The sequence below is a fragment of the Nyctereutes procyonoides genome, unplaced genomic scaffold (genome assembly GCF_905146905.1).
Source record: "Nyctereutes procyonoides isolate TBG_1078 unplaced genomic scaffold, NYPRO_anot_genome, whole genome shotgun sequence".
NCBI classification, from domain to species: Eukaryota; Metazoa; Chordata; class Mammalia; order Carnivora; family Canidae; genus Nyctereutes; species Nyctereutes procyonoides.
In genome coordinates this window covers 8,084,160-8,110,910 of record NW_026575148.1, presented here as the reverse complement: position 1 = coordinate 8,110,910, position 26,751 = coordinate 8,084,160, and the positions used below count along the sequence as shown (strand labels likewise).

Genomic DNA, 26,751 nt, shown 5'->3' with positions numbered 1-26,751 from the left:
GTTTAATTCTTTAATATTTAGCAAGATTTATATGCTTGATTTCTTTTTTTTTTTTTTTTGAAAATGCCTGCCATCAAATCTTGAGCCAAAGCCTTCTTTTCCTTCAGGGGAAATATCATCTCTGCAAGCAGAAAAGTCAAAACTTAGCTTATTGTCCTCAAAGTATCATCTTTACATGCCCATAGCTGACCACATTTAGAGCACTTCTGGAAGGTCACCAAAGCAGCAGGGTGGACACATGTTAATGAAATGGGTATCCAAGAGGCCTCACGGTCATTGACTTAAGGCTCCCAGACATCACCTACGGACTAAAATCTCTCCCAAGCATACATGCAGTACCATCGGCCAAGGGAAGAAGTAAGTAAGTCTTAGATAAATGGGATAAAACTAAAAGTGGCTGTGAAAAAGCCAGTATTGTGACGGCAGTATGGGAGATGGTGAAAGGAGGGGATGGCCTAGATTTTATCCACATCACAAGTCTCTTTTCAAAATATAAAGTGTAATAGCTTCTGAAAGCCATGGTGTATACATGGACCAGTCCTAAGAAATAAGGACAAGACTAGCAGGGGGGTTATTAACCTCAACCTCATTAGGCATTTCAACCTCTCATCCTTTCCAGTAAGGAGATCGAACCCCAGAAAGCTCAAGCTATCGCTTTATGGGCCACAGTTGCCCTGCACTCCGGCTACTAGCCTTTGGTCTCAACTATGATCAAGGAAGGTCATGTTCTAATCCTGCCCTAGGGACGTATCCTCTCCACTGAGTCACAGCACCCATACCAGAGCCTGGCTCATCTGTAAATGAATTCCATTCTAACATGTCAGCTAGGATTTGCCCAAGAGAATTAAAAAACTGGGGTTTTTTTGGGCTAAGTTATGAAACAGTTAAGTTAAAAAAATAACTATTTGAACTTAATATACATCCTGATTCTTATTTTACCTTTATAAGAACTCAAGGTTTATGTTTTATTTTAATTCATTAAATTCAATAACTTGTAACTCACATGAGGATCTCTCAGCTTTCCTGTGAGTATGACCTATCACCCCAAAGCGTACCTTACCTTCTGACTCTGTATAACCTAGTCTGCAGAGGATTCATTTAGTTTAGCTGAAGCAAGAATAGAGTGTGTAAAAATTATCTTTTATTATCTTTACACATTCTACTCTTGCTATTATCTAATATTTATTACACCCTTTTCAGTGTCAGGTTCTTAAGACACAATACAAAAGCTTAGAAATGTATACATATACCAGAGGACAAACTCCTCATCCTCAGGTTAGTAACCAACACTTGATTACAGATGTTTTGGCTGTTATATAAGTCTTGGCCATCTTTCTTTGTGTCTGACTTCATGCATCTCTTCATTCATTCACTCATTGGACAGGCATTTACTGAACTCTGGCTATAAGCCTTGGCCTATTTAAGCAGTGGAGATGTAATAACTAATTAAACAGAAAAATTTCCTGCTCTCATAGTGCTTACATTCCAGTAGGAGCACTCAGACTCTAAATAAGTAAAAAAAAAAAAAATGATTTCAGAGAATGATGCAGGCTCTAAAGACAATGAAACAGGGTAATGTTACAGGGAGTGACTGGCTAGGGCTCACTCCAGATGGGGTACAGAAAGAAATGACATTGAGTAAGACTGACTGCAAATAACCCAATCATGAAAATATGGGATGGGGGACGGGAGGCATCCTAGATGGACAGAGTCACATGTGCAAAGGCCCTATGATATGAATGGGTTTGGCAAGTTGGCCTCTGCACAGAAAGAAGCCAGTGCAGGTGAAGCACGGTGGGCATGGGCATACATGGCATGAGATGAAACAGCAAGATATTTAACCTGAACTGATACGGGTTTAGGATGGCCCTAGATTCAGGTATGTTTGAGATCATTGGTTTCTTTCAGCTTTAGCCTGCTCTCTGATCTTCTCTGGTAACCATCTAACCCTCATGAGTCTTCCCTTATCTCCAGCTGAAGAATTCTCAAAGTCCTCTGGCTTCATGTCACCTTCTGTTTCATTGTTCTCTTTCACTCCCCCATCCCCTTATCATCTGGGAGCACTGGCCCTTAAAACCCCACTCTAGCCTTGACACCTGTGCCCTGGTTAAGCCTGCATATTCACTAGTGATAGGGCTGGATCTACCCTCAGAAAGAAGAGAATGCATCCACTCACAGTAAGTAGAAACTCTCAAAACCAGCTCATTTGGCTCTGACTCTGCATTTGTCCTAACACACAGATATGCTCTAGTCTCTAAAAGATTAAGACATTAAATGAGGATGCCAGTACTATAATAACTCAAATTTGGAGTTAAATTATCTTTTTTCATTTCCATAAACCCATAGACCAAAGCCATCCAGAAGATTTTCCCTTGCCAACCAATCACAACTCTTACAATATTTATGAGCACTTCTTTAACTTAAGTTTTATTTTTTTAAAAGATTTTATTTATTTATTTATTTATTTATTTATTTATTTATTTATTTATTTATGTATTTATTTGAGAGAGGGAGAAAGTGCATGAGCGAGAGAGAGAGCAGGAGCAGGGGCAGAGGGAGAGGGAGAAAACAGCTCCCACTAAGCAGGGAGCCCGACACAGAACTTGATCCCAGGACCTTGGGATCATGACTGGAGCCAAAGGCAGACGAGTAAGCAACTAAGCCACCCCTACACCCATTAACGATCAGAAGGGAAACCATCAGGAGGATAGTGCCCCTCATCCCCATCTGTCAGGTCAGGGGCTGGCTGAGTCATCCCCTCCTCCCAATTGAACATGCCACAGGGCCTCAGTCCTACCGACTGACAGAGAACATGCGATCTCTCCTGCAGTCCTAAATGTAAACAGGCCCTATTTTCATGGACTATGAAGCCACATCTACTTTAAGCAGCCTCTCCTACTCCAAAAGTGGTTCAGAGTCTGCCAGTCAAGAGACCCCCAAAAGAAGCACCACATGCTTGAGCAGTGAAATTCAGTGACTAGAATTAGATCACTTCTATATGCAGCTGTGGAAAGGTATGAAAAGAATGAATTATAGACCATTTTCCTACGTCTGCCATAGTCCACAATAAAAATTGTTTATTAAAGGAGTCAGAACTCAAGTCTTAAAAACTGTTTTCAGAGTATCAGTGAAGTTCCACGAGCCTGGCAAAGAGTTGCTATGTCACTATATCCTAAAATCTCAGAAAAATCCCCCTGTGGAACCCAGCAGAGCAAGGTCCAGAAGGGTCTTTGACATCTGGTGCCAGACCAGCAGGACCTGTTGCTCTGGCTCTCACAGGTCACGCTCAATAGTGACACAGCAAAGAGTTGCTGTGAGACACAACTCTTTGCTGTGTCACTAACTCCTAAAATCTCAGGAAAGGTCCCCTGAATGAAGCCTTATGTCATCCTGAGACTTAGTGACCACAAAGAAAGGTGCCAGGTTCCCTAGAATGAAGGCTCTATCTTTTGATATGTGCGGCAAGAATCCTGGCTCCCCCAAATGCCTACTGAGACCATAGGCAAAAGTATGCATGTGTCTAAGCACTGTTTTTCTCATCTGAAAAAAAGAATAACCATACCCATACCTACGACAGAGGTCGAGAGGATCAAAGGAGATGAGGAAAGGTCTGTGGCCCATACATTGGAAATCCCTACTCTGGAGAGACCCAAAGTTCTTGATCAAGCAGCAATGAAACAGACTGATCTCCCCAAGGGCAACTCCAACAGGCCTCGTTTTAACTCATGAGGAATCTTTAGTGGCTCAACAGTGGCTGTTGAGTTTTCCATTAGCTTTTATTATTTATATAATCAGGAAAAAATTATTTCCTTTCATTATAGAAAAAAGGTGATTTTTTTTTCCCTTAGGACTAGCCATGATTCTAATAATGGAGACAAGTTATTTGGGAAGAGTTTGATCCTTTTGAGGTTTGCTTTTAAGCTTTGTTAGGGGGGATGAAAGCAGCCTTCAGAGTAGGACTAATTTTTTTTCTTTTTTAATACAGGGAGGATACCCTTCTGAGTACCCAATGATTCTGACTGGAGGGAACGCATCACACTCCTAGGTCTGCATGAGCTCTGGGGATTACACAGAAGGTGTAAATGTGATACAACTAACCCACAGCCAGACATACCGGGATTACTCACTAAGTGCTGGCTAAGGGGGGCCCAGGACTACTTACAGGGTTAATACTGAAAAGCCTCCCTATTGAGTGAGGCCTGCCAGCAGCAGGTCCTGCTGGTCTGGCATCCGATGTCAAAGAACAATCCCTTTTGGACCTTGCTCTGATGGGTTCCACAGCTGCTGGCATTGTCACACAGGTCTTGTGTGTGTGTGTGTGTGTGTGTGTGTGTGTGTGTGTGTGTGTGTGTGCAGGGAGTGAGGTGGTGGTGATTCAGGGTCAAAATATTTGCAGAAATAAATATGACCTCGATGTGTTTCTTGAGACCCTTATGAGACACTACAAGGTGTCAGATGTCAAGACACCACAGGGATGATTTCAACAGTTTTGTTGCACATTTAAATGGTGGCAGAGTGCCTGGAAAGCACTAAAACTCAGTATGTGAACAAAGAAGTAAGGTCAGTGATCAGGCTTATGAATGAGAAAAATTTAACAACTCAACTTCAAAACTGCTCAAACACTTTCACAGGAAAGGAAGGAACTTAAGTCCGTAAGCTGGGCCACATGCTCCTTTCAAGTACAAGTACATTTTCCTTTTACACTTATGAAGTTTGTACATAAGGATATTTGGATTTAAAAGTGTAAGGAAGGGGCGTCTGGGTGGCTCAGTTGGTTAAGTGTCTGCCTTCAGCTCAGGTCATGATCCTGGGGTCCTGGGTTCGAGCACCACACTGGGCTCCCCACTCGGCCGGGAGCCAGCTTTTCCCTCTCCCTCTGCCTGCCACTCCCCCTACTTGTGCTCTCTCCCTCTGTTTCTGCCTCAAATAAATAAAATCTTAAAAAAAAAAGGTGTAAGGAAATTTAGATTAAAAAAATGAGGAGGGTTTCTACCCTGAGCAACTAAAAAACTCCCAGAGAATAATATGAAACAGTGGGTTTCATACATTGGACACCAGACAGCATGGGATGTTTCCTGACAGGGAAATAAATGAGTGAAGGTGGGCTTAGGAGAAGGCTAAGGAGAAGCTTCCTGCCTGGAGAAGTTTCCAGGCTGCATGAACACGGAACATGGAAGAGGAACCCAGGAAGAAGCCATCGATCTCGGGTTGAGGAGGTAGAGATGGGAATTCCACAGACCAAGGGGGCTTAAGCGGTTCACAGGGAAAGCACCAGAAAGAAAAAAGCTGCAACAGAGAGCCCCAAAAGTCTGCATGCGCATCCTGCGAAGAAACCCCACATCTGGGTAAAGAACACCCAGAAAGAGCAGAGGTATAATCTGGAGGGCTCCCACAGACCAGGAATAGAGTGTGTCCCCCGCAGTCAGAATCATTGGTAGAGTCCACAGAAAGACAGGACAGTCCACCTCTAAAGGCTGCTCTGCTCCAGCCAAACAAAGCTTAAAAGCAAACCTCAAAAGATTAAACCTTTTCCAGGTAACTTAACTGTGTCCCAGAACATAGTTCCAGGAAACTTAAGGTAGCGGTGACAATAAACAAGCACCCAACTAGATGAAGCTCACATCTGTTTGACATCAAATAAAAAGCTACCAGGCATGCCTAGAAGCAGAAAACAAAACAAAACAAAACAAAACCTTAATTTTCCATAAGTAGGAAAATAGAATGTTCAAAAAGCATGGTATCTTGATCGCAGCGCTGGCTACAGGAATCCCTACGTGTGATAAAATGGCATAGAACTACGTACACACGTTGTTCCAATGTCAACCTCCTAGTTCTGATATTGTACTATAATTACCTAACACGTAACCAATGCAGGAAGGATACAGGGGACCTCTCCACAGTATCTTTGCAACTTCCTGGAATCTACTTATTTCAAAATATGAAGCTTTTAAAAAATAAGTTAAGGAGGGACATGAAAGACATTTTCTTAAAAATCACCCAAATCAGACTTCTTAAGATAACAAAATGCAATGTCTGAGATGAAAAATACATTGGGATTAAGAGCTGATGAGGTATCGCAAAAGAAAAGACTGGTGAATGTGGATTCATAGCAATAGAAACTAGCCAGAATGAAACAGTGAGTAAAGACTAGAGGGTGGGGAACAGAGGGTCAGGGGGCCGAGGGACAACCTGAAGCAGCCAATCTATGTATAATTATCTCACCCTCTAAAGAAGAGGAGAGAGATGGGAACAAAACAAAATAGATGAAGAACTAATGGCCAACAGACACATTTCCAAATCTGATGAACCTGTCAATCCAAGAAACTCACCAAATCCCAAGTAAGATGAAGGTTTGGGTATGAATAAAGGGGCAAGTTGGTTTTTAGATGCCCATTCCTGAAAGGCTTCCCAGGATGATGAAATCTACCTGTGGTGCAAGAGCTCTGTCTCATGCCCCAGCTGACCCAGCGCCTTCCCTGCAGGGAGAGGGTCAGAGTTTCTACAGCCACAAACCCAGTGATTCTTTTCTCCCCCTAAAATGCAGGCAAATGGGGCACCGGGGTGGCTCAGTGGGTTAAGTTCAGCATGGAGTCTGTTTCTCCCTCTCTCTCTCCCTCTGCCCATCACTCATGCTCTCCTCTCTCTCTCCCCTCTCTCTCTCAAATAAATAAATAAATAAATAAATAAATAAATAAATAAATAAATAAAAATATTTTTTTTAAAATGCAGGAAAATGGAGCTGGTCTACTTTTCTACCAAAGTAACAGCAGATATTCAATCCTGGGGAGCCCTTACCAGAGCAGGCTAGGGGATTCTTTAGCTCAGAATGGTCTATAAGCAACAGATCAAATATTATATGTGACAAAATTTTTGAGCACATAGTTACACAAGCAAGAACTTTTGTGTTAAACGAGTATTGGAATCCTCAAAGGTTCAGTGTGGCTGCTGGCATGCTCAAATAATTTCTCAAGATACTTTTGAAATATTAAAACTGTTTGTTGAACTGTTTTTGGAAACAGCAACACATTCGATTATCCTTAGATGCAAAACAAACATTTATCCTCCAAATGGAGACTTAAGTTTTTGAAACTCCCAAAAGTTAACCAGATTCACACGTGATAATTATGAGAAGGCTATTGAACTGGATGACATTGATTGATTTGAGCGAGAAAAATCCTGAGGAAGAGAGAAATTTTTTGTGCTCTGATGATAACAGTGGAATTCGTTTCAACATTATTTGACCAACAGAAAAACATCTTAACTTTCTATATTTTCAGGCTACCAGTGGATTTCATTTTATTGATATGAAGCCACCATTTCCTTTCCTTTTTCATACCTCTTGCAAATGGATGCTTTTTAAAATCACTATTAAAGGGGAGGAAGGGGGAAAGGATGGAGGATTAAGAGTATACGTGTCGTGATGAACATTGAATGACATATAGAATTGTTGAATCGTATTGTACACTTGAAGCTAATAAAACACTGTATGCCAATTATACTTCAACAAAAAAAAATCAGTACATGGAAGCTTGTGGCCAGAAAATAACTGATAGTTTTTTTCTCTTTCTTAGCATTTTCCAATCGGTGCATTTTTAGATCAGTGGTTTCTTAGACTTGATGAAATGTAGTGGTTTTCAGGATGAAAACTCTCATTAAAATATATGTTTTGACATATTTGTTAACAAATCAGTTCCATTACTTAATAGTTACCCTATAAAATGACAAGAAGTATTGTGTTTCCACATGAAAACACATGCTAAATTGGAAAATAGTATCTAGAAAATGATGGTCTTTCAAAAGGGTACGCAGATTCCCCAACACTAGCAATTACAAAGCTTGACTTTTATCTACAAATGTTCCTTTATACCATGGTCATAAATAGTGTACAAATAAGTACAAGTTGCCTTTATTGCCAAAGGAAGTATAAATAAATGTATGCTAGCACAGATGCAGTACAATAAATAGGATACGTTAGCCCCTGGGAAACACTGATAAATAAGTCTTAGTGAATAAATCTTACTATTAACTCATTGCATGGAAATTCACTTATTGAATGAAATGCCTCATGCACAACACTATGGTAGCTGCACTTCGTGGAGTTTGGTTATATTCTAATTAGTCAGTACCCACTCATCATCTTCAAGCCAACTCAAGTCTTTCTAGTCCTGGGGTGGCTGCCCTGACCAGCAGCCAAATGCTATCCTTCTGACTCTGAGTCCTGCTGTGACTCAGCTTCCCTCTCTGTTGCATGTCCTACTCCCCAGAGAGAGAATAGCTGTCCCTACTCTTCCTTACATTTCAGATTCCTGGGACTGGGAATGATTTACTCTTTTTTTAATTCATTTTTTTAATTGAAGTATGGTTGACACACACTGTTACATTAGTTTCAGGCGAACAACATAGTGACTCAACAGCTCCAAATGCTATGCTGGGCTCCCACAAGTGCAACTACTGCTTGTCACATGCACTCTCATGAGTGCATTGACTATATATTCCCTACGCTATGCTTTTTATTTCTGTGGAATGACTTAATCTTACTTCCTGAACTTCTTCAATGAAAAGAAGGTACAACCCAAGGAAGAAAGATGGAAAGAAGAGTCATAAAAATGAACAACAGTAGTAAAAAAGTTTTTGGTGTTGGCCTTAATATCGAATTCTTAAGATTGGTAATTTTATGAATACTATTCAGAAACTAGTTAAAAGGATAGACTGCAAAAAAAAAAAATCAATTCTGGACTTCCCTACCGAATACCTATGTGACCCTGGGCAAGTTATTTAATCAAGCTTTGCTTCACTTTCCTCATCAGGAGAATGGGATTATTGTAAAAGGGGTGTTTGTGTGTGTGTGTGTGTGTGTGTGTGTGTGTGTGTGTGTAATTGCTATACTTGTGTGAGCTATTATCAAATGCTCTCAGGTCGACAGAAAAACAGTGCTACATAATTTCCCTCTCCTCTTGTCAAACTACTTCTCACTATGACATTAATAATTTATATAGTCTCTCTCCTAAGAATACCTGCAATTTCAAAGAGGAGCCAGGGGAAGCAATGTTTACCTCAAAGGTTAAGTAAGCTGTTAACGGTGGGATTACAGAAAACAACAACAAGCCAACTGGGGAAATATAATTAGATGGTACCTCCTATATTTATCTACTCAATAAGATTGCCCCTTCAGGGGTGGGGATGGTATGTACGTCTAAATGTCTTTAAACTATATGGCATGTTTTAGGGGTATTTTCTATTTTATTTTTTTAAAGATTTTATTTATTTATTCATAGAGACAGAGAGAGAGAGAGAGAGAGAGAGAGAGAGAGAGAGAGGCAAAGACACAGGCAGAAGGAGAAGCAGGCATCATACAGAGAGCCCGACGTGGGACTCGATCCAGGGTCTCCAAGATCACGCCCTGGGCTGCAGGCGGCGCTAAACCGCTGCGCCACCGGGGTTGCCCAGGGGTATTTTTTAAATTCACACATGTGTGTACTTCTCAGAAGAAAAGGTCAGTTTTCATCAGATTCCAAGGGGACTAAGAACTAAAAATAGCTAAAAATCCTTGCCCTCTAAGCTGCCTTAGTGCTTAAATCCTTAACTCTATCCATATCTAAGAGACACACTTCTACTCAAACACGCACATGTGTGCCTGTGCACACACACACACACACAAACACACGGTGGCAGCAGCCTCGCTCTGGAACTATCTCTTAGAGGTTCCAAAGAAAAAAAGGCTCACATATACGAGACTTCTCTTTTTAAGGTCTAAGCAGACAGATGCACAGATTTAGTTCTGATCAGTGTTAAAAACGTTCTCTTCCATTATTCTTTTCATTATCTGATGCTGTTTTCTATTCTTTCCCTTCTGATGAAAAATATACATTTAGAACAATGAAAAAAGTAAAAAGAAGGCAATGTAAACTACTCAAAATCCTGCCAATCAAGACAGCTACTTTCAGTTATTTTTCTCTATTGCAAATATAAAAACATGCACAAGATGTTACAAATACATTATGTACATTATGTAAGTGAAATACATCATAAGTCTGTCACCGGTTTTTTTAACCTAACACTCTTCTCTGTCATTAAATGTTCTTTGAAGTATGGTGTTAAAGATGCCCTGGTTACAATATCTGTGTCATAACTTCATCAATTCATTACTGCTGTACATGTGTTTCTCTCCTAGTTTGTTATTATTATTATTTTTTAAATATTTTATTAATTTATTCATGAGAGACATACACAGAGAGAGAAGCAGAGACATAGGCAGAGGGAGAAGCAGGTTCCCTGAGGAAAGCCTGATGTGGGACTCGATCCTAGGACCCGCGGATCACACCCTGAGCCAAAGGCAGACATTCAACCACTGAGCCACCCAGGTGCCCCTCCTAGTTTGTTATTATTATGAATACAGTGATGAAGGTCCTTGTGCCATCAAGCACACTTCTGATTATGTACTTGAAGCAAATTCTTAGACTTGGAATTTCTGGGTCTTTTAAAAAAGGTTTGTTCATGAGAGACTCCTAACTCTGGGAAACGAACAAAGGGTAGTGGAAGGGGAGGCGGGGGGGGGGGTGGTTAACTGAGTGACGGGCACTGGGTGATGAGCACTGGATGTTATACGCTATGTTGGCAAATCGAACTTCAATTAAAAAAAATGAAAAAAATTAAAAAGGTTTGCTTTTCTTATTTACGTCTCCCAGTTATTTTACGTTTTAAAATACCATTTATGTTTTTATTAAAGGCAAAGCTTAACTATATATTTCCAGTCTTATAATTTGGAAGGTTTCAAATATTTGAAGATAATGTATACAAGAAGTCAAAATCAAGCCTCTTAAAATACACACACACACACACACACACACACACACACACACACTCCTAACATGCTAATTTACAAAGACAAAGTTAAGGATGTACTACAGCAAAGAATTTCCTCCTTTAGCCACTGGGTGTCCCCTGAACTATATGTTTAGCATTCAGGCAGCTATCACACCTCATACCTCAGCAAGCTCTTTTCCTTATGGCAGGTAGTAAGAACATTCATTATCTTTTAAATGCGTTATTTTAAAATTCAGCTTCCTATTCAGCTTTCATTATTCAGTGAAATAGATGTATGGTTTCAGATGTTACGGAGTCTACTCAGTGTTTTAAGAAAGCAGGCAAAAAAGTAAGTCACAAAATTATATTCAGCAAAACAATTTTTATCTGAAGTACTAAGTGAAACCAAAATTGGAATGTGAATTTGAAAGTATTTTAGCTCTCAATTTCCCATAAGAGAAATGTATTTGCTCAAAACCATATTTGCAGATTTCAGATTCCAGTGTGATATATTTCTGGAATGTACTAAAGTCCAAAAAATTCTGCTCCTTGAGCTCCAATTAGACCACTCAGGAATCAGAGGCTTGCTCTACACAAGAAAGAGCTCAGGGATGCAAACTCTGATGTGAATAACCAAGTAGGAAGCCTGGAGTCCTAATGATTAAGATAAATATATGTTTAGAATTCACTCCTGAGTTCTTTCCAAATAATGTCTTTCTTACCTAAAATTATTCAATTAGCCAATGAATCCATTTACCCATAAACAATTGGCAAACAATCTGAGAAATCCATAGTATGTGATGCATCTTGGCCACACTTATCTTTTGCATAAATAAACACAGATTTCAATGTCCTTTTTTTCTTCATCATCAGATATTCATTACTTAAGTCGTTATACACTGAAGAGTCATCAGTGCATAATCTCCACTTACTCAGCATTCTCACAATCCTAACAGTAACAGCTCTGAAGGGGACAAACAAAATCCCAATCCACAATCAAAGGCTCTTCCACAGTCTCCAAAATTCTGCAATTAGCAGCCTAGACCTTTCTTCCAGTCTTCCCATTGATGACACTGCAACATCCAGGTCCCTCTGCCCTTTTAATTGCTTCTTCTTTGACGTGTTCAACGATTTCTCCTTCCTACCTCCTACCTCCCCCCCACAGGCATTTATTAACATCTACTTTTGGTTTCTCCCTTCTCTGTCTCTACCCTCTTTTCTTCTGTAATTTCAACCAAGAATGTTGGCAGTGAAGGTAAGAAAGAAGATAGAATGGGAGCTTGAGCCATGTCAAAGGAAATATTTTAAAACAGTTTATGATGAGGAAGACTAAACTAGTCTGTAGTCTAAGGAGAAGTCATTAAACAAAGAGTAAAAGAAAGAAGGAATAGCTGCAGGGACAAGGTCTGAGGAAAAATAGGAACAAAGCTGCCTACATGAGCCATGACTCTAGGAAACTGCTGCACTTTTTAATGTGCTGCAGAGTCGTGCTATCTCCAGAACATGGCAGAGCAGAGTTGGGCCAAGGGGCAGGGTGAGGAGATCATCTTAAAAGAAGAAAGAATGAGACCATAAAATGTTTGTCCTTCTCCGATTGACTTATTTCACTCAGCATAAATGAGTGGGAAATATCAGAAAGGGAGACAGAACATGAGAGACTCCTAACTCTGGGAAACGAAATAGGGGTGGTGGAAGGGGAGGTGGGCGGGGGGTGGGGGTGACCGGGTGACGGGCACTGGGGGGGGGGCACTTGACGGGATGAGCACTCGGTGTTATTCTATATGTTGGCAAATTGAACACCAATAAAAAATTAATTTATATAAAAAAAAGAAATAGAAAGAAAGGAAGGAAGAAAAGAAAAAGAATCAAGAAAGAAATGCTTATGTGTGCCAGGCACTGTGCTAAGTACTCTATAAGAATTAGCTCAGTGTTATTCAAAATGTGCTCAGAAGACTATTGACATAATAAGAGCCATCTGAGGTAACTGGTAAAAACAAAATTAAAAAAGAAACAAAAAAGACAAAAAAAAAAAAAAAAATAAAACCTGTTTCGTTGACCCTACCTTAAATCTGCTAAATCAGAATCTGTGAGGATGGGGCCCAGGAGTCTAAATTTTTCATATTATCTTTCATATTATCTAGGTGATTATTGGGCATGTTAATACCTGAGAACCACTGTGTTATTTCATGTAATGTCCTGGAAAATTAGGAATAGAGGGGTTTGTTTTTTGTTTTTTGGGTTTTTTTTTTTTTGGAATAGAGGGTTTTTGATATATTTTTTATGACAGTAACACAGTGCACTACACATTTGCTAAGCATTTTGTAGTAATGTTGATCGAAAACTACAAGACTTGAGGACGTCAACTTTCCATTCGTTTTGCTTTCACAAAGGAACTGTTTTTAAAAGGCTACAATAAGCAATTATGCACGTTGTTGTACGATAAAATATTGTTGACTTTATGACAAGAATCATACATTTGCCAATCCTCAGATGAAAGAGGTATTTTGCTATGGGCATGATTTCAAGTTCTTTATCTTTTTAAAATCAGTCATGCCACTATCCTTGAGAAGCTAATAAAATCTAAAGAGAAGAATGAAAAATATATACTTTAAAACAGTATATTTCAGGAATAATAATATTTAATCATTCTGGTTTTAATATTTAATATTTAAATATTAATAAATATTTAATATGTAATCATCAGGTTTCCAGGACTTATGACTTACTCTGAAGCCAGTAAATTTAACTTCCATTCAGTTCCTTTGCTATTTTATTAACATTTGATTCCAATTCCATGTGCCATAAGGTGCAATCTTTCAGAGACAATTTTGGTCAGACCTAAGGTCTTAGGTAAATTCCAAGTACAATTATGAAGGGCATAGTATTCCTGAATAACATAATGTTGATATATTTATAGGCTCACTGATAAAAAGCACTTGTTTTTATTAGCCATTCCCTATCCAACGGTATAACAATTTTATATCACAGATGCTTGATCTAAAAGCACACTATTTTCATATTCTTTATTAAAGCTGTATCTTAGCTTTGAATAAAACAGTTCATTGAATGATGATGCAAAAGGTCTCTACTTTCTAGCTATTGTCATATGTTTCTGGGTATTACACATAGCTTAAAAAAAAAAAACTACTGAGCTTAATGAACTACCAAACTTCCTTCTTTTTTTTAGTGGGAAAGGCCTTGCAATAATCAACAAAAGAATTTGTATCCTGTCCCATCCCATGGTTAGAAATCAATAAGGGGGTTGACTTTTACTGCTGTGAGAGCTAAACCAAAATGAAAACAATAATTAAATAAGACATTCCAGGAAAAAATTAATAAAGAGAAACAGATATACAGACACATCTTGACAATTTTTTAATTTGTAAGAACAACAACAAAATTGTATATGCACCAAGGCAGGGAAAACAGGGTTTCTAAAAATAAATTTAGGCTTCTCCAGACAGCTTTACAACACAAAAAGCCAGAAAAGTCACGGAGCAACACGTATGGAATTTTGAGGGAACAGAACTGCTAGTGAAGGATGTTGTACAATTTTGTATTCATTTCTGTGTGAAGCCAGCACCAAAGTATGCTTGGATCCACAGAGACTCAGAAAATCATCATCCACACTTCCTCCCTGAAAAAATTATGTAAAAAGTATTCCAGTCAATGAAAAAAATGAATCAAAATTTAGATAGAACTCAGAAAAAAAAAGAAGAAGAAGAAGAAAGAAGAAGAAGAAGAAGAAGAAGAAGAAGAAGAAGAAGAAGAAGAAGAAGAAGAAAGAAGAAGAAGAAGAAGAAGAAGAAGAAGAAGAAGAAGAAGAAGAAGAAGAAGAAGAAGAAGAAGAAGAAGAAGAAGAAACTACAGTTCAAAAATCTCTGGAGCTTCCCTTAGTTTCACCTGCCACAACAGCCATGCAGTTGGATTCTGGGCTTGCTGCTGGGATAGGTGTCTGGGTGAGCCAGGTGGGACTCCTCTCAGGGCACTTCTTTGGCTTTGCCTCTTTCTGGGCACTGGGACATGAGCTTGTGCAGCCACAATAAACTCTCCACAAGTAATACAGACTCTCTTGTCATGACCCATAGCCCCTTAAAATGATGTGTGCCGTACTAGTCTTCCAGAATTTTTTAACAACAGCTACACCACTTGCTTGTGGGAATTGTCCCAGAAGACATTTTGAAGAAATATGTGTTTCTCCCTCAAAAAAGCAACAACAAAATAAAAACCAGATTAAACGCCATATGAAATCCCAAGATAATCCAAATCATGATTTTCTTAAAAATCACACACAATGATGACTCTTTTCAGTTGAAATAGATTGATCTTTCACGAAGCACATGATTTACTTTTTTTTCCAGGTCCTCCTAATGATGTTTCTTTGTTATCTCGGCTTAAGCATAGCATATACAGAGAGAAAAGATGTAGGGAAATAGGCCAATATGGGAGTAGTAGCCACCTCTATAGGTGCTAGAATTCTAGATGATGGCATTTTTTTCTTTAAAGTCTTCAGTATTTTCTCAATTTTCTTCAGTGATTATGTTTTTTATGCTGCATAAAAAGTTGCCAAATTTAGGGGCTCCTGGGTGGCTCAGTCAGTTAAGCATCAGACACTTGATTTTGGCCCAAGTCATGATCTCAGAGTTGTGAGGTCGAGCCCTACACCGGGCTCCACACTGGGCAGGGAGTCTGCTTAAGATTCTCTCTCTCGCTCTCCCTCTACCCCTCTTCCTTACTCACTCTCTCTCTTTAAAAAAAAAAGTTGCTAAAATCCACATATATATTAAGTATGAACACATGATATCATCACATTAATTTAAGAATACACACAAAATTTCACAGCAATAGTTACAACTAAGTGGTAGATTAGGTAATATTGTTTTTCATAAGTACATATTGCTTCTGAATTTGAAAAAAGACCAATTTGGGTGCACCTGGGTGGCTCAGTCAGTTAAGCCTCTGACTCTTGGTTTCAGCTCAGATCATGATGTCATGACTCATCCTGGGATCAAGCCCTGAGTTGGGCTCTATACTCAGCAGGAAGTCTGCTTGGAGATTCTCTCCCTCTGCCCTTTCTCCTGCTTGCACTCTCTCTCTCCCTCTCAAATAAATAATCTTTAAAAAATAATAAAATAAAAAAATTTAAAAGACTAATTTCATTAAGAGAAAAAGTAAAAAAAAATGTTGGAGTCATTCTATACTTCATGCATTTTAGAAGGAGGAAAAGTGAATACTGGAGAAAAGAATGCCATCAATGCTATTATTTATGGTAAAGAAAATCAGCCACATATCTTTTCTTCTAAGGCTCAATTTCTATTCTCTTCTCTTCATAGCTCCCTTCCTGTCCCCCTAAAAATAGATCTATTATTAAATTTGAGTTCTTATAATTGGCTCTGTAAGATTGTGCCCATCTCATGCTTTAAATTCCATTCCTCAGGCCTTGACTGAAATATGTTGCTAAAATGCTCACTCCTCCAGTGAGGCCAGATGTGTTAGACAAATACTTTAAATAGATTTGACTGCAGCTTTGGAAAGGCTTCTCTGTCCCAGGGTTTTTAAAGGAGCTGATGTTAAATGTTTTCATTTATCTTTTCCCTGCTCTAGTCATTTTATCTTTGGCTTGTTAGTGCATACAACTGTTAATTCTATAATTCCTCTACGTCTGAGGAGGACAGAGCCAAATTCATAATAACTCGTATAAACAAATAAGTGAATTTGTTCTCCTAGACACTTACTCCAGTCACTTCTCAAGCATTTGTATTGCAAATGCAACACAGCAAATGATATTTTAGTTGTAAGAGTCTGTTAAAACTGCTGCCAACTTCTTACGATCATTAGTGGCTGTAAAGGGGTCAAATACCAACCAAGAACTACTTTACTATTGCAGGAGAGAAAGAACTCTAAACTGGAGCATTCATCCCCAGGTATTTTTATATACGACAATATAATAGTGGTTTTTACCCCACCCTAATCACTTTTTCTCCCAGTTATATCTTCCCCAAACCCCACTATGTGCCCTTTTCCTTGCACTTCCAAATAAAATGCAGCCGAGTAATACAGGGAGAAAGATAAAAATGCCAAGGAGCACCCCTAAGGATAGAAAGCACATTTTCAAACTGACTTTGTTTCAAAGGCCTGGGTTTGTCCATGGAAGCCTAACCCACATGTATGCACATGCTTAGGGACATGTTATTTAAACTTTGGAAGTATATACTAGTCTGAAACTGGATGACCAAAACCCAAATGAAGCTTCTAAATCTTATTTCCTGTTCAAAAGAGCAGTAGGAAATGAAATACTTGGGAGAAAGGATTAGTTTCAGGAATTTTTTCTCTGGTAATTTTGAGGAGAGAACATAGTAACCAACTGTAGACAGGGCAGGTAACAAATCCGGATCACACATGGTTTTATAACCGGGCACCCAAAGGCTAAAATGATGCCTAATGCAAGATGGTTTCCTTGAATTCTCTCCAGGGCCACAGTATCTCCCCAGCAACTAATTTGTATGTGACATAAAGAATGAGAGATTCCTTGGAGACAGACCATATTGGAAATATACCTTGACTACCAAGTCATCCCACCCATTGGCCTGTCTACCCTAGCAAATGGATATGGACAGAATTGGGTAAGATAATACACAATTTTCAATCTCTGACTGCACACATCTCTACAGTGATTCATGCCACGGCAGCAGGGGAAAACCTCTGTTCCATCTTCGCTTCTGCTGGTTGAGATAGGGCGAAACAGACCACTGTGTCCCAGCTCGGGACATGTACAAGAATTGTAAATCTGAACTTCTCAGAAGTGTTATGAAACAATACCAGAATTCCTTGACTTGCTGTCAAGAGAAAAAAAAATTCCTTCTTCTTTTTCTTGAGGTGGAAGTTCAGCCTTTGGTTTCAAATTTAAAGTACAGCCTGCCTCTACTAACACCGAAATCTCAAATTGTCCCCTGGCTGCATCTGTAACAGGGCTCCTTACTCATTCCCTCAAGCCCCTTATAAACATGGAAATAAGGTACTTTATAGTCTAGACATTATTAAAAAAAATATACCTAGCACTGTGCTAGCAGTCGTTGCCTAAACCAACAATGTTTGTACATTTAAGCTGTAATATTTAAGCTTTCAAGTAGTAAGATAATTAGTGATATACAAACTCGCCTACTATTCACTTGACCACATTAGAAAAAATTTCCTTTTTGTGTATAGTTTACTAATAGATTAAAAAAATTTTTAAAGATTTTATTTATTTATTCACAAGAGACACAGAGAGAGAGAGAGGCAGAGACACAGGCAGAGGGAGAAACAGGCTCCATGGAGAAGCAGGCTCCATGTGGGACTCAATCCCGGGACTCCAGGATCACGCCCTGGGCCGAAGGCAGGCTCTAAACCACTGAGCCACCCAGGGATCCCCTAATAGATTAATATTAATAGAGAATAACATTCAAAATCATTATTTCCTAGTCTGAAGAATAAAGAAACACTATAGTTTTCAAATAGTAGATTATTTGATAGATAACTTATCTGGAAAGACCTGGTTTTACTACTGTTGACACAGAATTGATCCAATAGTCTTTCTCTCTTCCTTTTGTTTATGAACCTGAACAATGGGTTAATCCAGGCTCTCACTATCTTTCTTTCATAGTGCACTCTCGTGAAAAAAGATTTCCTTTTCCCCTACAGCATCTGGTTTCCTCCTCTAAATCTGCCATGGTCACCAACAAAACATTTAAGGTTCAGCAATTCCTATAGGGAAAACACCCTCAATAACTGGCTTCTGTTCCTAAATAAAAACTCTTTCTAAAGGTTCTTTCCCCGGGAGCACTTTATTTTTTTTAATTAATTTTTAATGATTTCTGCTTATATTCTTAAATCAAATCTTAGTGAAGACTAAATTTGCCAATGTTCCAGTAAGGAGCTCTACACAACCTCATTATCTGTTTCAAGTAGAATTCATGATTAAAAACCAGAGAAATGGAAAGCCCAGTATTGCGGGAATTACCTCATCTGCTCCTTTCTTTTCTCCTGACTTGGAAGGTGATCCACTTGTTTTTTCGCTGACATGCTATAAAAATATAAAAAGAAAAGAAAGAAAGATAAGGTTTAAAAGAAGGCAGTAACACAAGATAATATAATAGTGACCTTAATCCCAAAGGGCTAAATATGTAGCCTATAAAAACAGGACCCCTTTAATCTTCCTTCTGAAAATGCTGATAATTCTACACCGACATAGGTGGCTTTCAAAAATCAAGAGAAGCTACAGACATTCATTTGCGATGTAGAAAGTCAGTCTCTAATTAGCCAGACTCAGATCTGATGGTGATTCCAAGGCGGCATCTTGTCTCCTACAAAATGCCTCACACAATTTTAAAGCCCAAATTGCCAGCGTGGGAGACATGTGGTTGCTCAGGGAGATGTCATGTATAAGGACCAAGCTGAGCTTCAAGCCATATTAAGCCTCATTTCAGCATGGGCTCAAGGGAGGACCGCAGATTCCAAGTCCACCATCACTTCTGATGGTTCTGGCGAGCTCCCCAGAGTTGTTCCATCCGAGGACTCACCAATGCAGGACGATACACCCTGAAGGGAGATCATACCCGCAACTTCCATTTACCATGGCTTTAGGATTTCGTTATGTCCAGAAACAGAATTACTTTTCTCACCAGATCCGTGGGAATAAAAGCAAGTATTTTTATGTGGTACATAAAACCTTCAAGTAGGTCACATGCTCATTTGTCTTGATGATAAGATAAAATAAGCCATAAAATTTATTGAATTTTTTTTGAGAGAGAAAAAATTATGTTCCTGAAAAAGGTTACAAAGAATTGCTTCATTGCACATTGTGGGATGCACAAGAAAGTGGAGGAAAAAAGAACCTAAATATAAGGAAATAAAAACTCCCCATTGGGATCAATCCCAACCATCTTCAGTTAAACCAAAACATAAAACCCTACTACATTACCTAGAGCAGAATCATAACGTGGATATGTGAATCAATGAAATTATTTGAATTAAGAAGAGTGGTAGTTACAGTAATAATAATAATAATTTATACCATTCGTTATTATTTATTTTCATACACATCCTTATTTGATACAAAAAAAAAGAGGCTATATGATTTTTAGGGATGAAAAAACAGAGTAAGAAGAATTCAGTGAGCTCTCATAAGGATACATATCTACCACATGGGAAAAGTTTGCAAAGCAGGTTTTCTGACTTACATACAATATGTTGTTTGTCACTATACAATGCTAAATAGAATAAGGTAATATTTCCTTTAGTCATAGCAACATATATTTTAATTAAAACAAGAGCCCAAGAAATATCAGACACATGGATGAAACCTTTCATTAAGAGTTCTCTGTATGAAAAACTAGGAGGAGATCACTTTCGCGTGTGGAAAATTCTTCCCAAGATGTAACACTGTCATGGATCAGCGAGTGGAATCCACTCATTGAAAAGCAGCCAGGCTGCAAGAGCTTTGTGACTGAAGCCCTGTACATGGCCTGTTTGACCTTGATGTCCTAGTCTAGTGTTTGTCTATCCACAGTTGAGGGCAATCAGTATTGAGTGGTTAATGAATCTGGAAAAAAAAATGCTAAAGCCCACATATATAACCATTTGCAGATAGAATTTAAGAGAGATAGACCTACAATGACCAATTTACCCAATCTGTCTCCTTCCAAAACTGGTAAACCCTATCACGCTCATTATAAGCTCCAATTCCCTTTTTCCGATGAAAGACAGACACTAAAAACAAAAAAATCCACTGTTTTACTGAGCCTACTGAGCACCTCATTTACTGTCAGGTGGTATTAGTATTCTACTTTACAAATGAAAAAGCTTCAAGAGGCACTTGTTCTTGTCTGGTAGAAGGTTCCATGCTTTTGGGGGCACCTGGGCTCAGTGGTTGAGCATCTGCCTTCAGCTGAGGTCGTGATCCCGGGTTCTGGGATCAAGTCTCCCAACTGGGCTCCCTGCAGGGAGCCTGCTTCTCCCTCTGCCTTTGTCTCTGCCTCTCTCAGTCTCTCTCATGAATAAATAAATAAATAAAATCTTAAAAAAAAAAAAGGGTCCCATGCTCTCCACAAGCTCCCCGTCTGCTTCCTGTGCATGTGGCAAATATATATTATGATACATTACCCTACAGTAAATGTGCAGACAGCCCTTTCTCCATAAAATGTAGGTAGATAGATGTTTTTCTTTAAAAATTTTTAAAAGGGACCCCTCTCTGGTTCAGTCCATCCACAGAGCATGAAACTCTTGATCTCAATGTCATGAGTTCAAGTCTCACACTGAGAGTAGAGCTTAGTTTAAAAACAAAAAAAGCAATAAATAAATAAATAAACATAAAAGTTTTGAAAAAGTCATCTCCTAGGGACATTTCAAAACTTCAGTCCTCCAGATTAATCAACACCATCAGTTACTTATTTCCCTCTAAACACCCAAATCCCTCAGATTAGGTAGGTTCTAAATAGTTTGGGAGGGATATATATAAGAAACACTTTTTAAAATGTTCAGTTATAATGACAACTTAGAGAAATTATGTACTTAAGAATTGGTATTTTCTAATTTCAAAAGAAGTATTTGCTCTCAGTTGGAAGCTTTTTTACAATTACAGAAGTATACGGACAAAAAAAAAGTATACGGACATAAAAAACACAATCAAATGAGAACAATTTTTAGGAATCTAATGGATTATATTTTCCAAGTTTCTAGCTTGCTATTTTTTTTTAAGTAGGCTCCATGCCCCAACACAGGGCCTGAACTCACTACCTTGAGATCAAGATCTGTGTTGAGATCAGGAGTCAGATGTCTAACAACTGAGCCACCCTGGTGCCCCAACCTACCTTTTTATTATAAAATTTTTCTAACGCACAGAAAAGTTAAAAGAAAAATGCAATGAGCACTAATATTCTCACCACTTAGATCCAACAACTATTAACATTGTTGCTACATTTTGCCATATTTGCTTATACTACAGACAGATCTATTTGTGTTTGTATATGTACCTGCATTTCAAAGTAAATTGTAAATATCCCAAAACTTTACCCCTAAACATCTCACTAAACATCTTCTAAAATTGAAGAATTTTCCCCAAGTAACTCCAATATCATCATCATCACTCTAAGAGAATTAACAAAAAATATCAAACACCATTCAATTTCTAGTGAAAAGCACCTTTATGAATGACCCATTGCCCAGACCATTTCTCGGGGCTTATTCAACATTCAGCAGTCTATTAGTGATATAAAATCAGTTCTATCTTCTCACTGAGAGATATTCAAGGTGCCTGATTTTTTATTTAGGTTTTTTTTTTTTTAAGATTTTACTTATTTATTCATGACAGACACAGAGAGAGAAAGAGAGGCAGAGACCCAGGCAGAGGGAGAAGCAGGCTCCATGCAGGGAGCCTGACATGGGACTCGATCCCAGGTCTCCAGGATCAGGTCCCCGGCTGAAGGTGGCACCAAACCACTGGGCCATCGGGGCTGCCCTTTTATTTAGTTTTTAAAATTTATTGCTATTTTTCTTAACATTTGAGTAGAGTTAACAGGCAAAGTGCCTCATTATGTATTTCATGGCATAATTGAGCACTTTCTACATAACTGAGCTGATGCAGTGAAATATTTGGGGATGATTTGTCAGGTTCAACCGACCTTAGGAACCTGCAGCAAGCCTAAGAGGGAAGAGAGAAAGTTTTGTCCATTTCTATGCACCGTGGGTAGGGTGGGGAGAGGTGAGAGAAGCATGGAGGAGGAAAAAAGCACTGATAGGTCCAGAAAGGGAAGCAAACCACAAAACTGATAAATCCATGGAAGATTTTTCTAGATCAGAGAAAGGAAATGAGTATGTTCTAAGCATCTATTGACTCTGTGCTGGCCCAGTGTTAACCATTTCCCCTAAGGGATCCCCTTCACTTGCCACCGCAACTCCAGAGCACACACCGTCACCTCATTTTATGGATATAGAAATTGAGGATCTGAAAGGTGAGGCCTCCCTCCGTCACCCCACATATCCAGATCATATAGTCTGTGAGCATAGATGGGCTACTCTGGATCGAGTGAAAAGCTAGCTGAGATCCTGGGATTCACATCAAGAAAAATCTCAATCCAATAGTCTAAAATGAAAGCAACAAACCAAAACAGAAGCTTTCCATTCTGAAACTGGCCTGCTTTCTAAAATGAATCAAACGGTCCTGTCTGTAAATTCAATCCTGTATTAGGAGCTGGAGGCCAAAGACAGGAAGAGCAGGATGCTACTAACCCTGCTGCAGTAGAAATTGCATCATGGACCTAAAATGAAAGTGGTGGTATGAGTGGCAGGAGTTCAGAAGCAGGGAAAAGGCAGATAAGGGACTTCACCGTCTTCCCTTAAAAAGAAATAATTTTCCAAACTGTTTTCACCCCCGTGGATCACTGTGTATTTGGCAAGTATAGCTGTCCTCTCTCCTCATTGGAGGAAACAGAATTTTTATGTTTAAAATCTGAGCAAACCCATAAACCTGTCAGGAAATCACCAGGAGCCAAGAGTAGTCAGGCCGGCAGCCTGTGAGTTCCCCCAGCTGAGGGCTGGTGCTAATGAGCATCGGGGCACCCTCCCCACTGCTGCCCACACACACTCTGACAGACACACAGACAAGAGCATATGTAATACAGAAGAAAAATAGAGCAAACTTCCACACATAGACAAAAGAAGAAAGAAGACAGAAAAAAACTGAGCTTCTGCAAATGCAAGCCCAGCTGAGAAAGTACCAAATGCTACTATGCTTCTGAAATGCCTTTGCTTTGTTAAAAAAAAAAAAAAAAAAAGTCAGAATTTTCTTTTAAGGGGATGACAGAAACATTCTAAAATTTTAAAAAAAGAGGTGACCCTTGCACCACTCGGCGAACATACTAAAAAATAATGAACTGAATTGCATATTTTAATGGGTGAATTTAGAGTTTGTGAATTATGCTTACATAAAATTGTTTTAAAAAAAACAGCAAAGATTATTTGAAAAGAGCTTGAAAGTTTTTTTTTCTTCAACTTGGAGGCAAGGCCATAGAGATCAATATTTGCATGCCAGCAATAGCTGTGGCAAAGTCATGAAGCAATAAGAGCTTATCTTGGTGCCCTCTGGACTTTCCTGTGCACAGAGCTCAGCTCTCACACTGCCTTGACATTGCGTATGGTACGAAAAGCTCCTTTCGGTCCCGTCTAAGGATCAGAAAGCCCTCGTTTAGTGGGGGGTGTGTGTGTGGGGGTCTCATCCTTCAAACGTGGGTCACAAACACCTAGGAGACTTGGAAACACTCATGCCAGAGTGTAGGATATTAGCTTGTCTGGAGTTGGGCCTGAGCACAGACACATTTTCCTAAGATTTCCCAGCAGATTCCGATATGCTGCTAGGACTGGAGACAAGTGGTTTTGGGAGGAGATATGTGTGCACCCTGACAGGAAGCAGAGGGCTCTGCTCCTCCAATCACCTCACTGAGTAGCACCCACCAGGAGATTCCCCTGGCCAGCCTGGCTGGGGCGACTCTGGGTAACCTCTGATTGCTCAAGGAAGGAGCACAGTGCCCTGTGCTCACACCAGCATTTCCCGACTAGTTCTGAGCCTTGCCCTATTTATGGCCTGTTTTATCTTCATATCTGCTCATTAGCCTCGATTTACTTAGTGTCTTATACAAACAAATTAGCACTTTATTTTATACTCTCTTTCTCCTGATTCCTTCCTAAGTGTATATTTTGTCTTCCCCACCAGATGGTAAACTATATTCTGATGTTTCTGGTCCTGTGGTAGGGGTGTGACAAATAATTCTTGACTGAATAAGTGTTATTTCTATAAACCTCTAAGCATTGCCTGAGAAGTACTTTTGCTCTGTTCAGAGAAAGAAGCCAAAAAAAAAAAAGGCTTGAAAAATTAAAAGATGACACGTAAATTGGTATTTCCAGCAAAATACCTTAAAATCTATTCTTGTATGTATTGTGCTTGCTAAAACAGCGATGTTCAGCCAACAACAGCGATGTTCAGCCAACAACAGATGGACCAAGACGTAAAGCTGGTTTTGCTATAAAACCATCTCTCTGGGGAGCCTCTCTGCCTTCAGGTGAATTCCTCACATGCCGCCCCCCACTCCTCCCAATCCCTGGCCCAGCTCCTCCTTGCTGCATGGACCAGTGGACCTGGGAAGTTTGGGATGGATGACCTCAGGCTTGGGAGGCAGGGACAGGAGACTGGAGGTGATGAGTGGGTGGTCTTTCCCCCTCCTTTCTGCCTCTAGGAGACTGTAGTATTGTCTCCTGCAGGATGGGCTAACTGTAATTTCAGTTTCCCCAGGGTGATCCAGCTCCCTCCTGCGTAGTAATGAGAGCAGCTACCTGAAAGTTCTTATCTCTGGGATGGCTCACCCTCCCCAGTTGACTTCCCAGCCTCTTCCATTACCTGGGTTACCAATTCCCTGCATTCCTTTCTCTGACAAACTCTGATGGGACAGAAAAAGTCTGGATGTGAAAGGCTATGTGACCTTGGGCACACAGTTTAACCTTTCTGTTTTCTACTTGTAAATTGAAACTGACAGTACTTAGCCCAAGGACTGACATATTTCTGAAAGGAGCTGATGTTAATGAGAAGCCTGGCCCACTGCCTAGCTCATTTTAAGAATACAATAAAAGTTATTCCACTCCCTGGTTTTCCTCTGGCATCAACAGGATTGTACTGAATTATGAAACAGTAAAATGAATAAAAGACGTAAGCAAAGGTTTAAAGGTTTCATTTTCTAAGGCTATAAATGTTAGAGCAGAGAATGTAGCTTCTTATTTTTTGTAAGTACAAAGCAACCAGGTTCATCTGATAAATCTGTGTTTGGTACTTTATCTATTATGGTTGTATATTATATTAGTCTCACGTTTCCATATTTCATCTAGGGAAACAAAGTACATAGGGAATAGAGAATTCTTTTTCTAAGCAATCTACACCAAGTTGGTCACAGGCATGACACTTAAATGTGCAGTTTCCCATGTTTTAAAATACTCTGGGGGGTGGGCCTGGGTGGCTCAGTCCATTAAGCCTCCAACTCTTGGTTTCAGCTTAGGTTATGATCTTATGATTTCAGGGTCATGAGATCCAGCCCTGCGTGGGGCTCTGAGCTGGATGTGGATCCTGCTTAAGATTCTCTCTCTCCCTTTCCTTCTGCCCCTTTACCCCCACAGCCCATCTTCCCACCATCTCATTCACATTCATGATATCTCTCACACCATGTGTGCTCGTGCGCGCTCTCTCTCTCTCTCTCCCTCTCTCTCTCGTATTGAAAAACAATACATTAAATAAAATACTTTGGAAGGGAGAGGTGTATGTATGTGTATGTGGGCGTGTATGTATGTATGTGTGTTGGGTGGGGTCCATGGGACTGGGAACTAAATAAAGGAAGAGTGGCACAACATTACAATGTTGATAATGATTAATGGTGATGGGTATAGGAATTCATTATATTATCCTCTCTTCTGTGATAAAAAGTCTTGAAAAAGTTAGAAGCCTCTTATCTCAAGCATATGTATCTCCCCAGAGTTACCCAAAGGCAATATCCTAGCCATTCACTTGGTTTTCATATTAAAAACTCCAAACTCCTAGAGAAGAATAGAGTTGACTTATTTTAATTAAAAAATTGATGAGTAGCTATCATGTGCTAAGTATTATATAGAGAATAATTACTCAAGATATATAAGGAAATAAAAGATCTGCCCTGTTAATACATGATATCTCTCTGTTCCTCTAAAAACATTTAGTATAAACTATAAAATTATAGGTTAACGGTCTTTGGGATTCTCATATAAAAGACACATATTAAGGATTAAATGCATGCCCAAAATTCTGAAAACTCGATGTTTCACCTAAACTCCAATATACGCTTTTACTAACAGTTTAACATTCTCATGGATAAGTCATAATGATACTGTTAAGGGCACATG

At 39.3% G+C, this 26,751-nt stretch overlaps 1 protein-coding gene across 9 annotated transcripts in view; it reads right to left on the bottom strand.

Moving 5' to 3' along the window:
- CAST (calpastatin) overlaps positions 1–26,751 on the bottom strand; it is a 112,634-nt gene that overhangs the window by 80,224 nt on the left and 5,659 nt on the right. For all 9 annotated transcript variants that reach the window (XM_055312811.1, XM_055312809.1, XM_055312816.1 and 6 more), the window contains exon 2: positions 18,803–18,865. In XM_055312811.1, the coding sequence (XP_055168786.1) occupies positions 18,803–18,865 (63 nt within the window). The remainder of the gene's footprint in view (positions 1–18,802; positions 18,866–26,751) is intronic.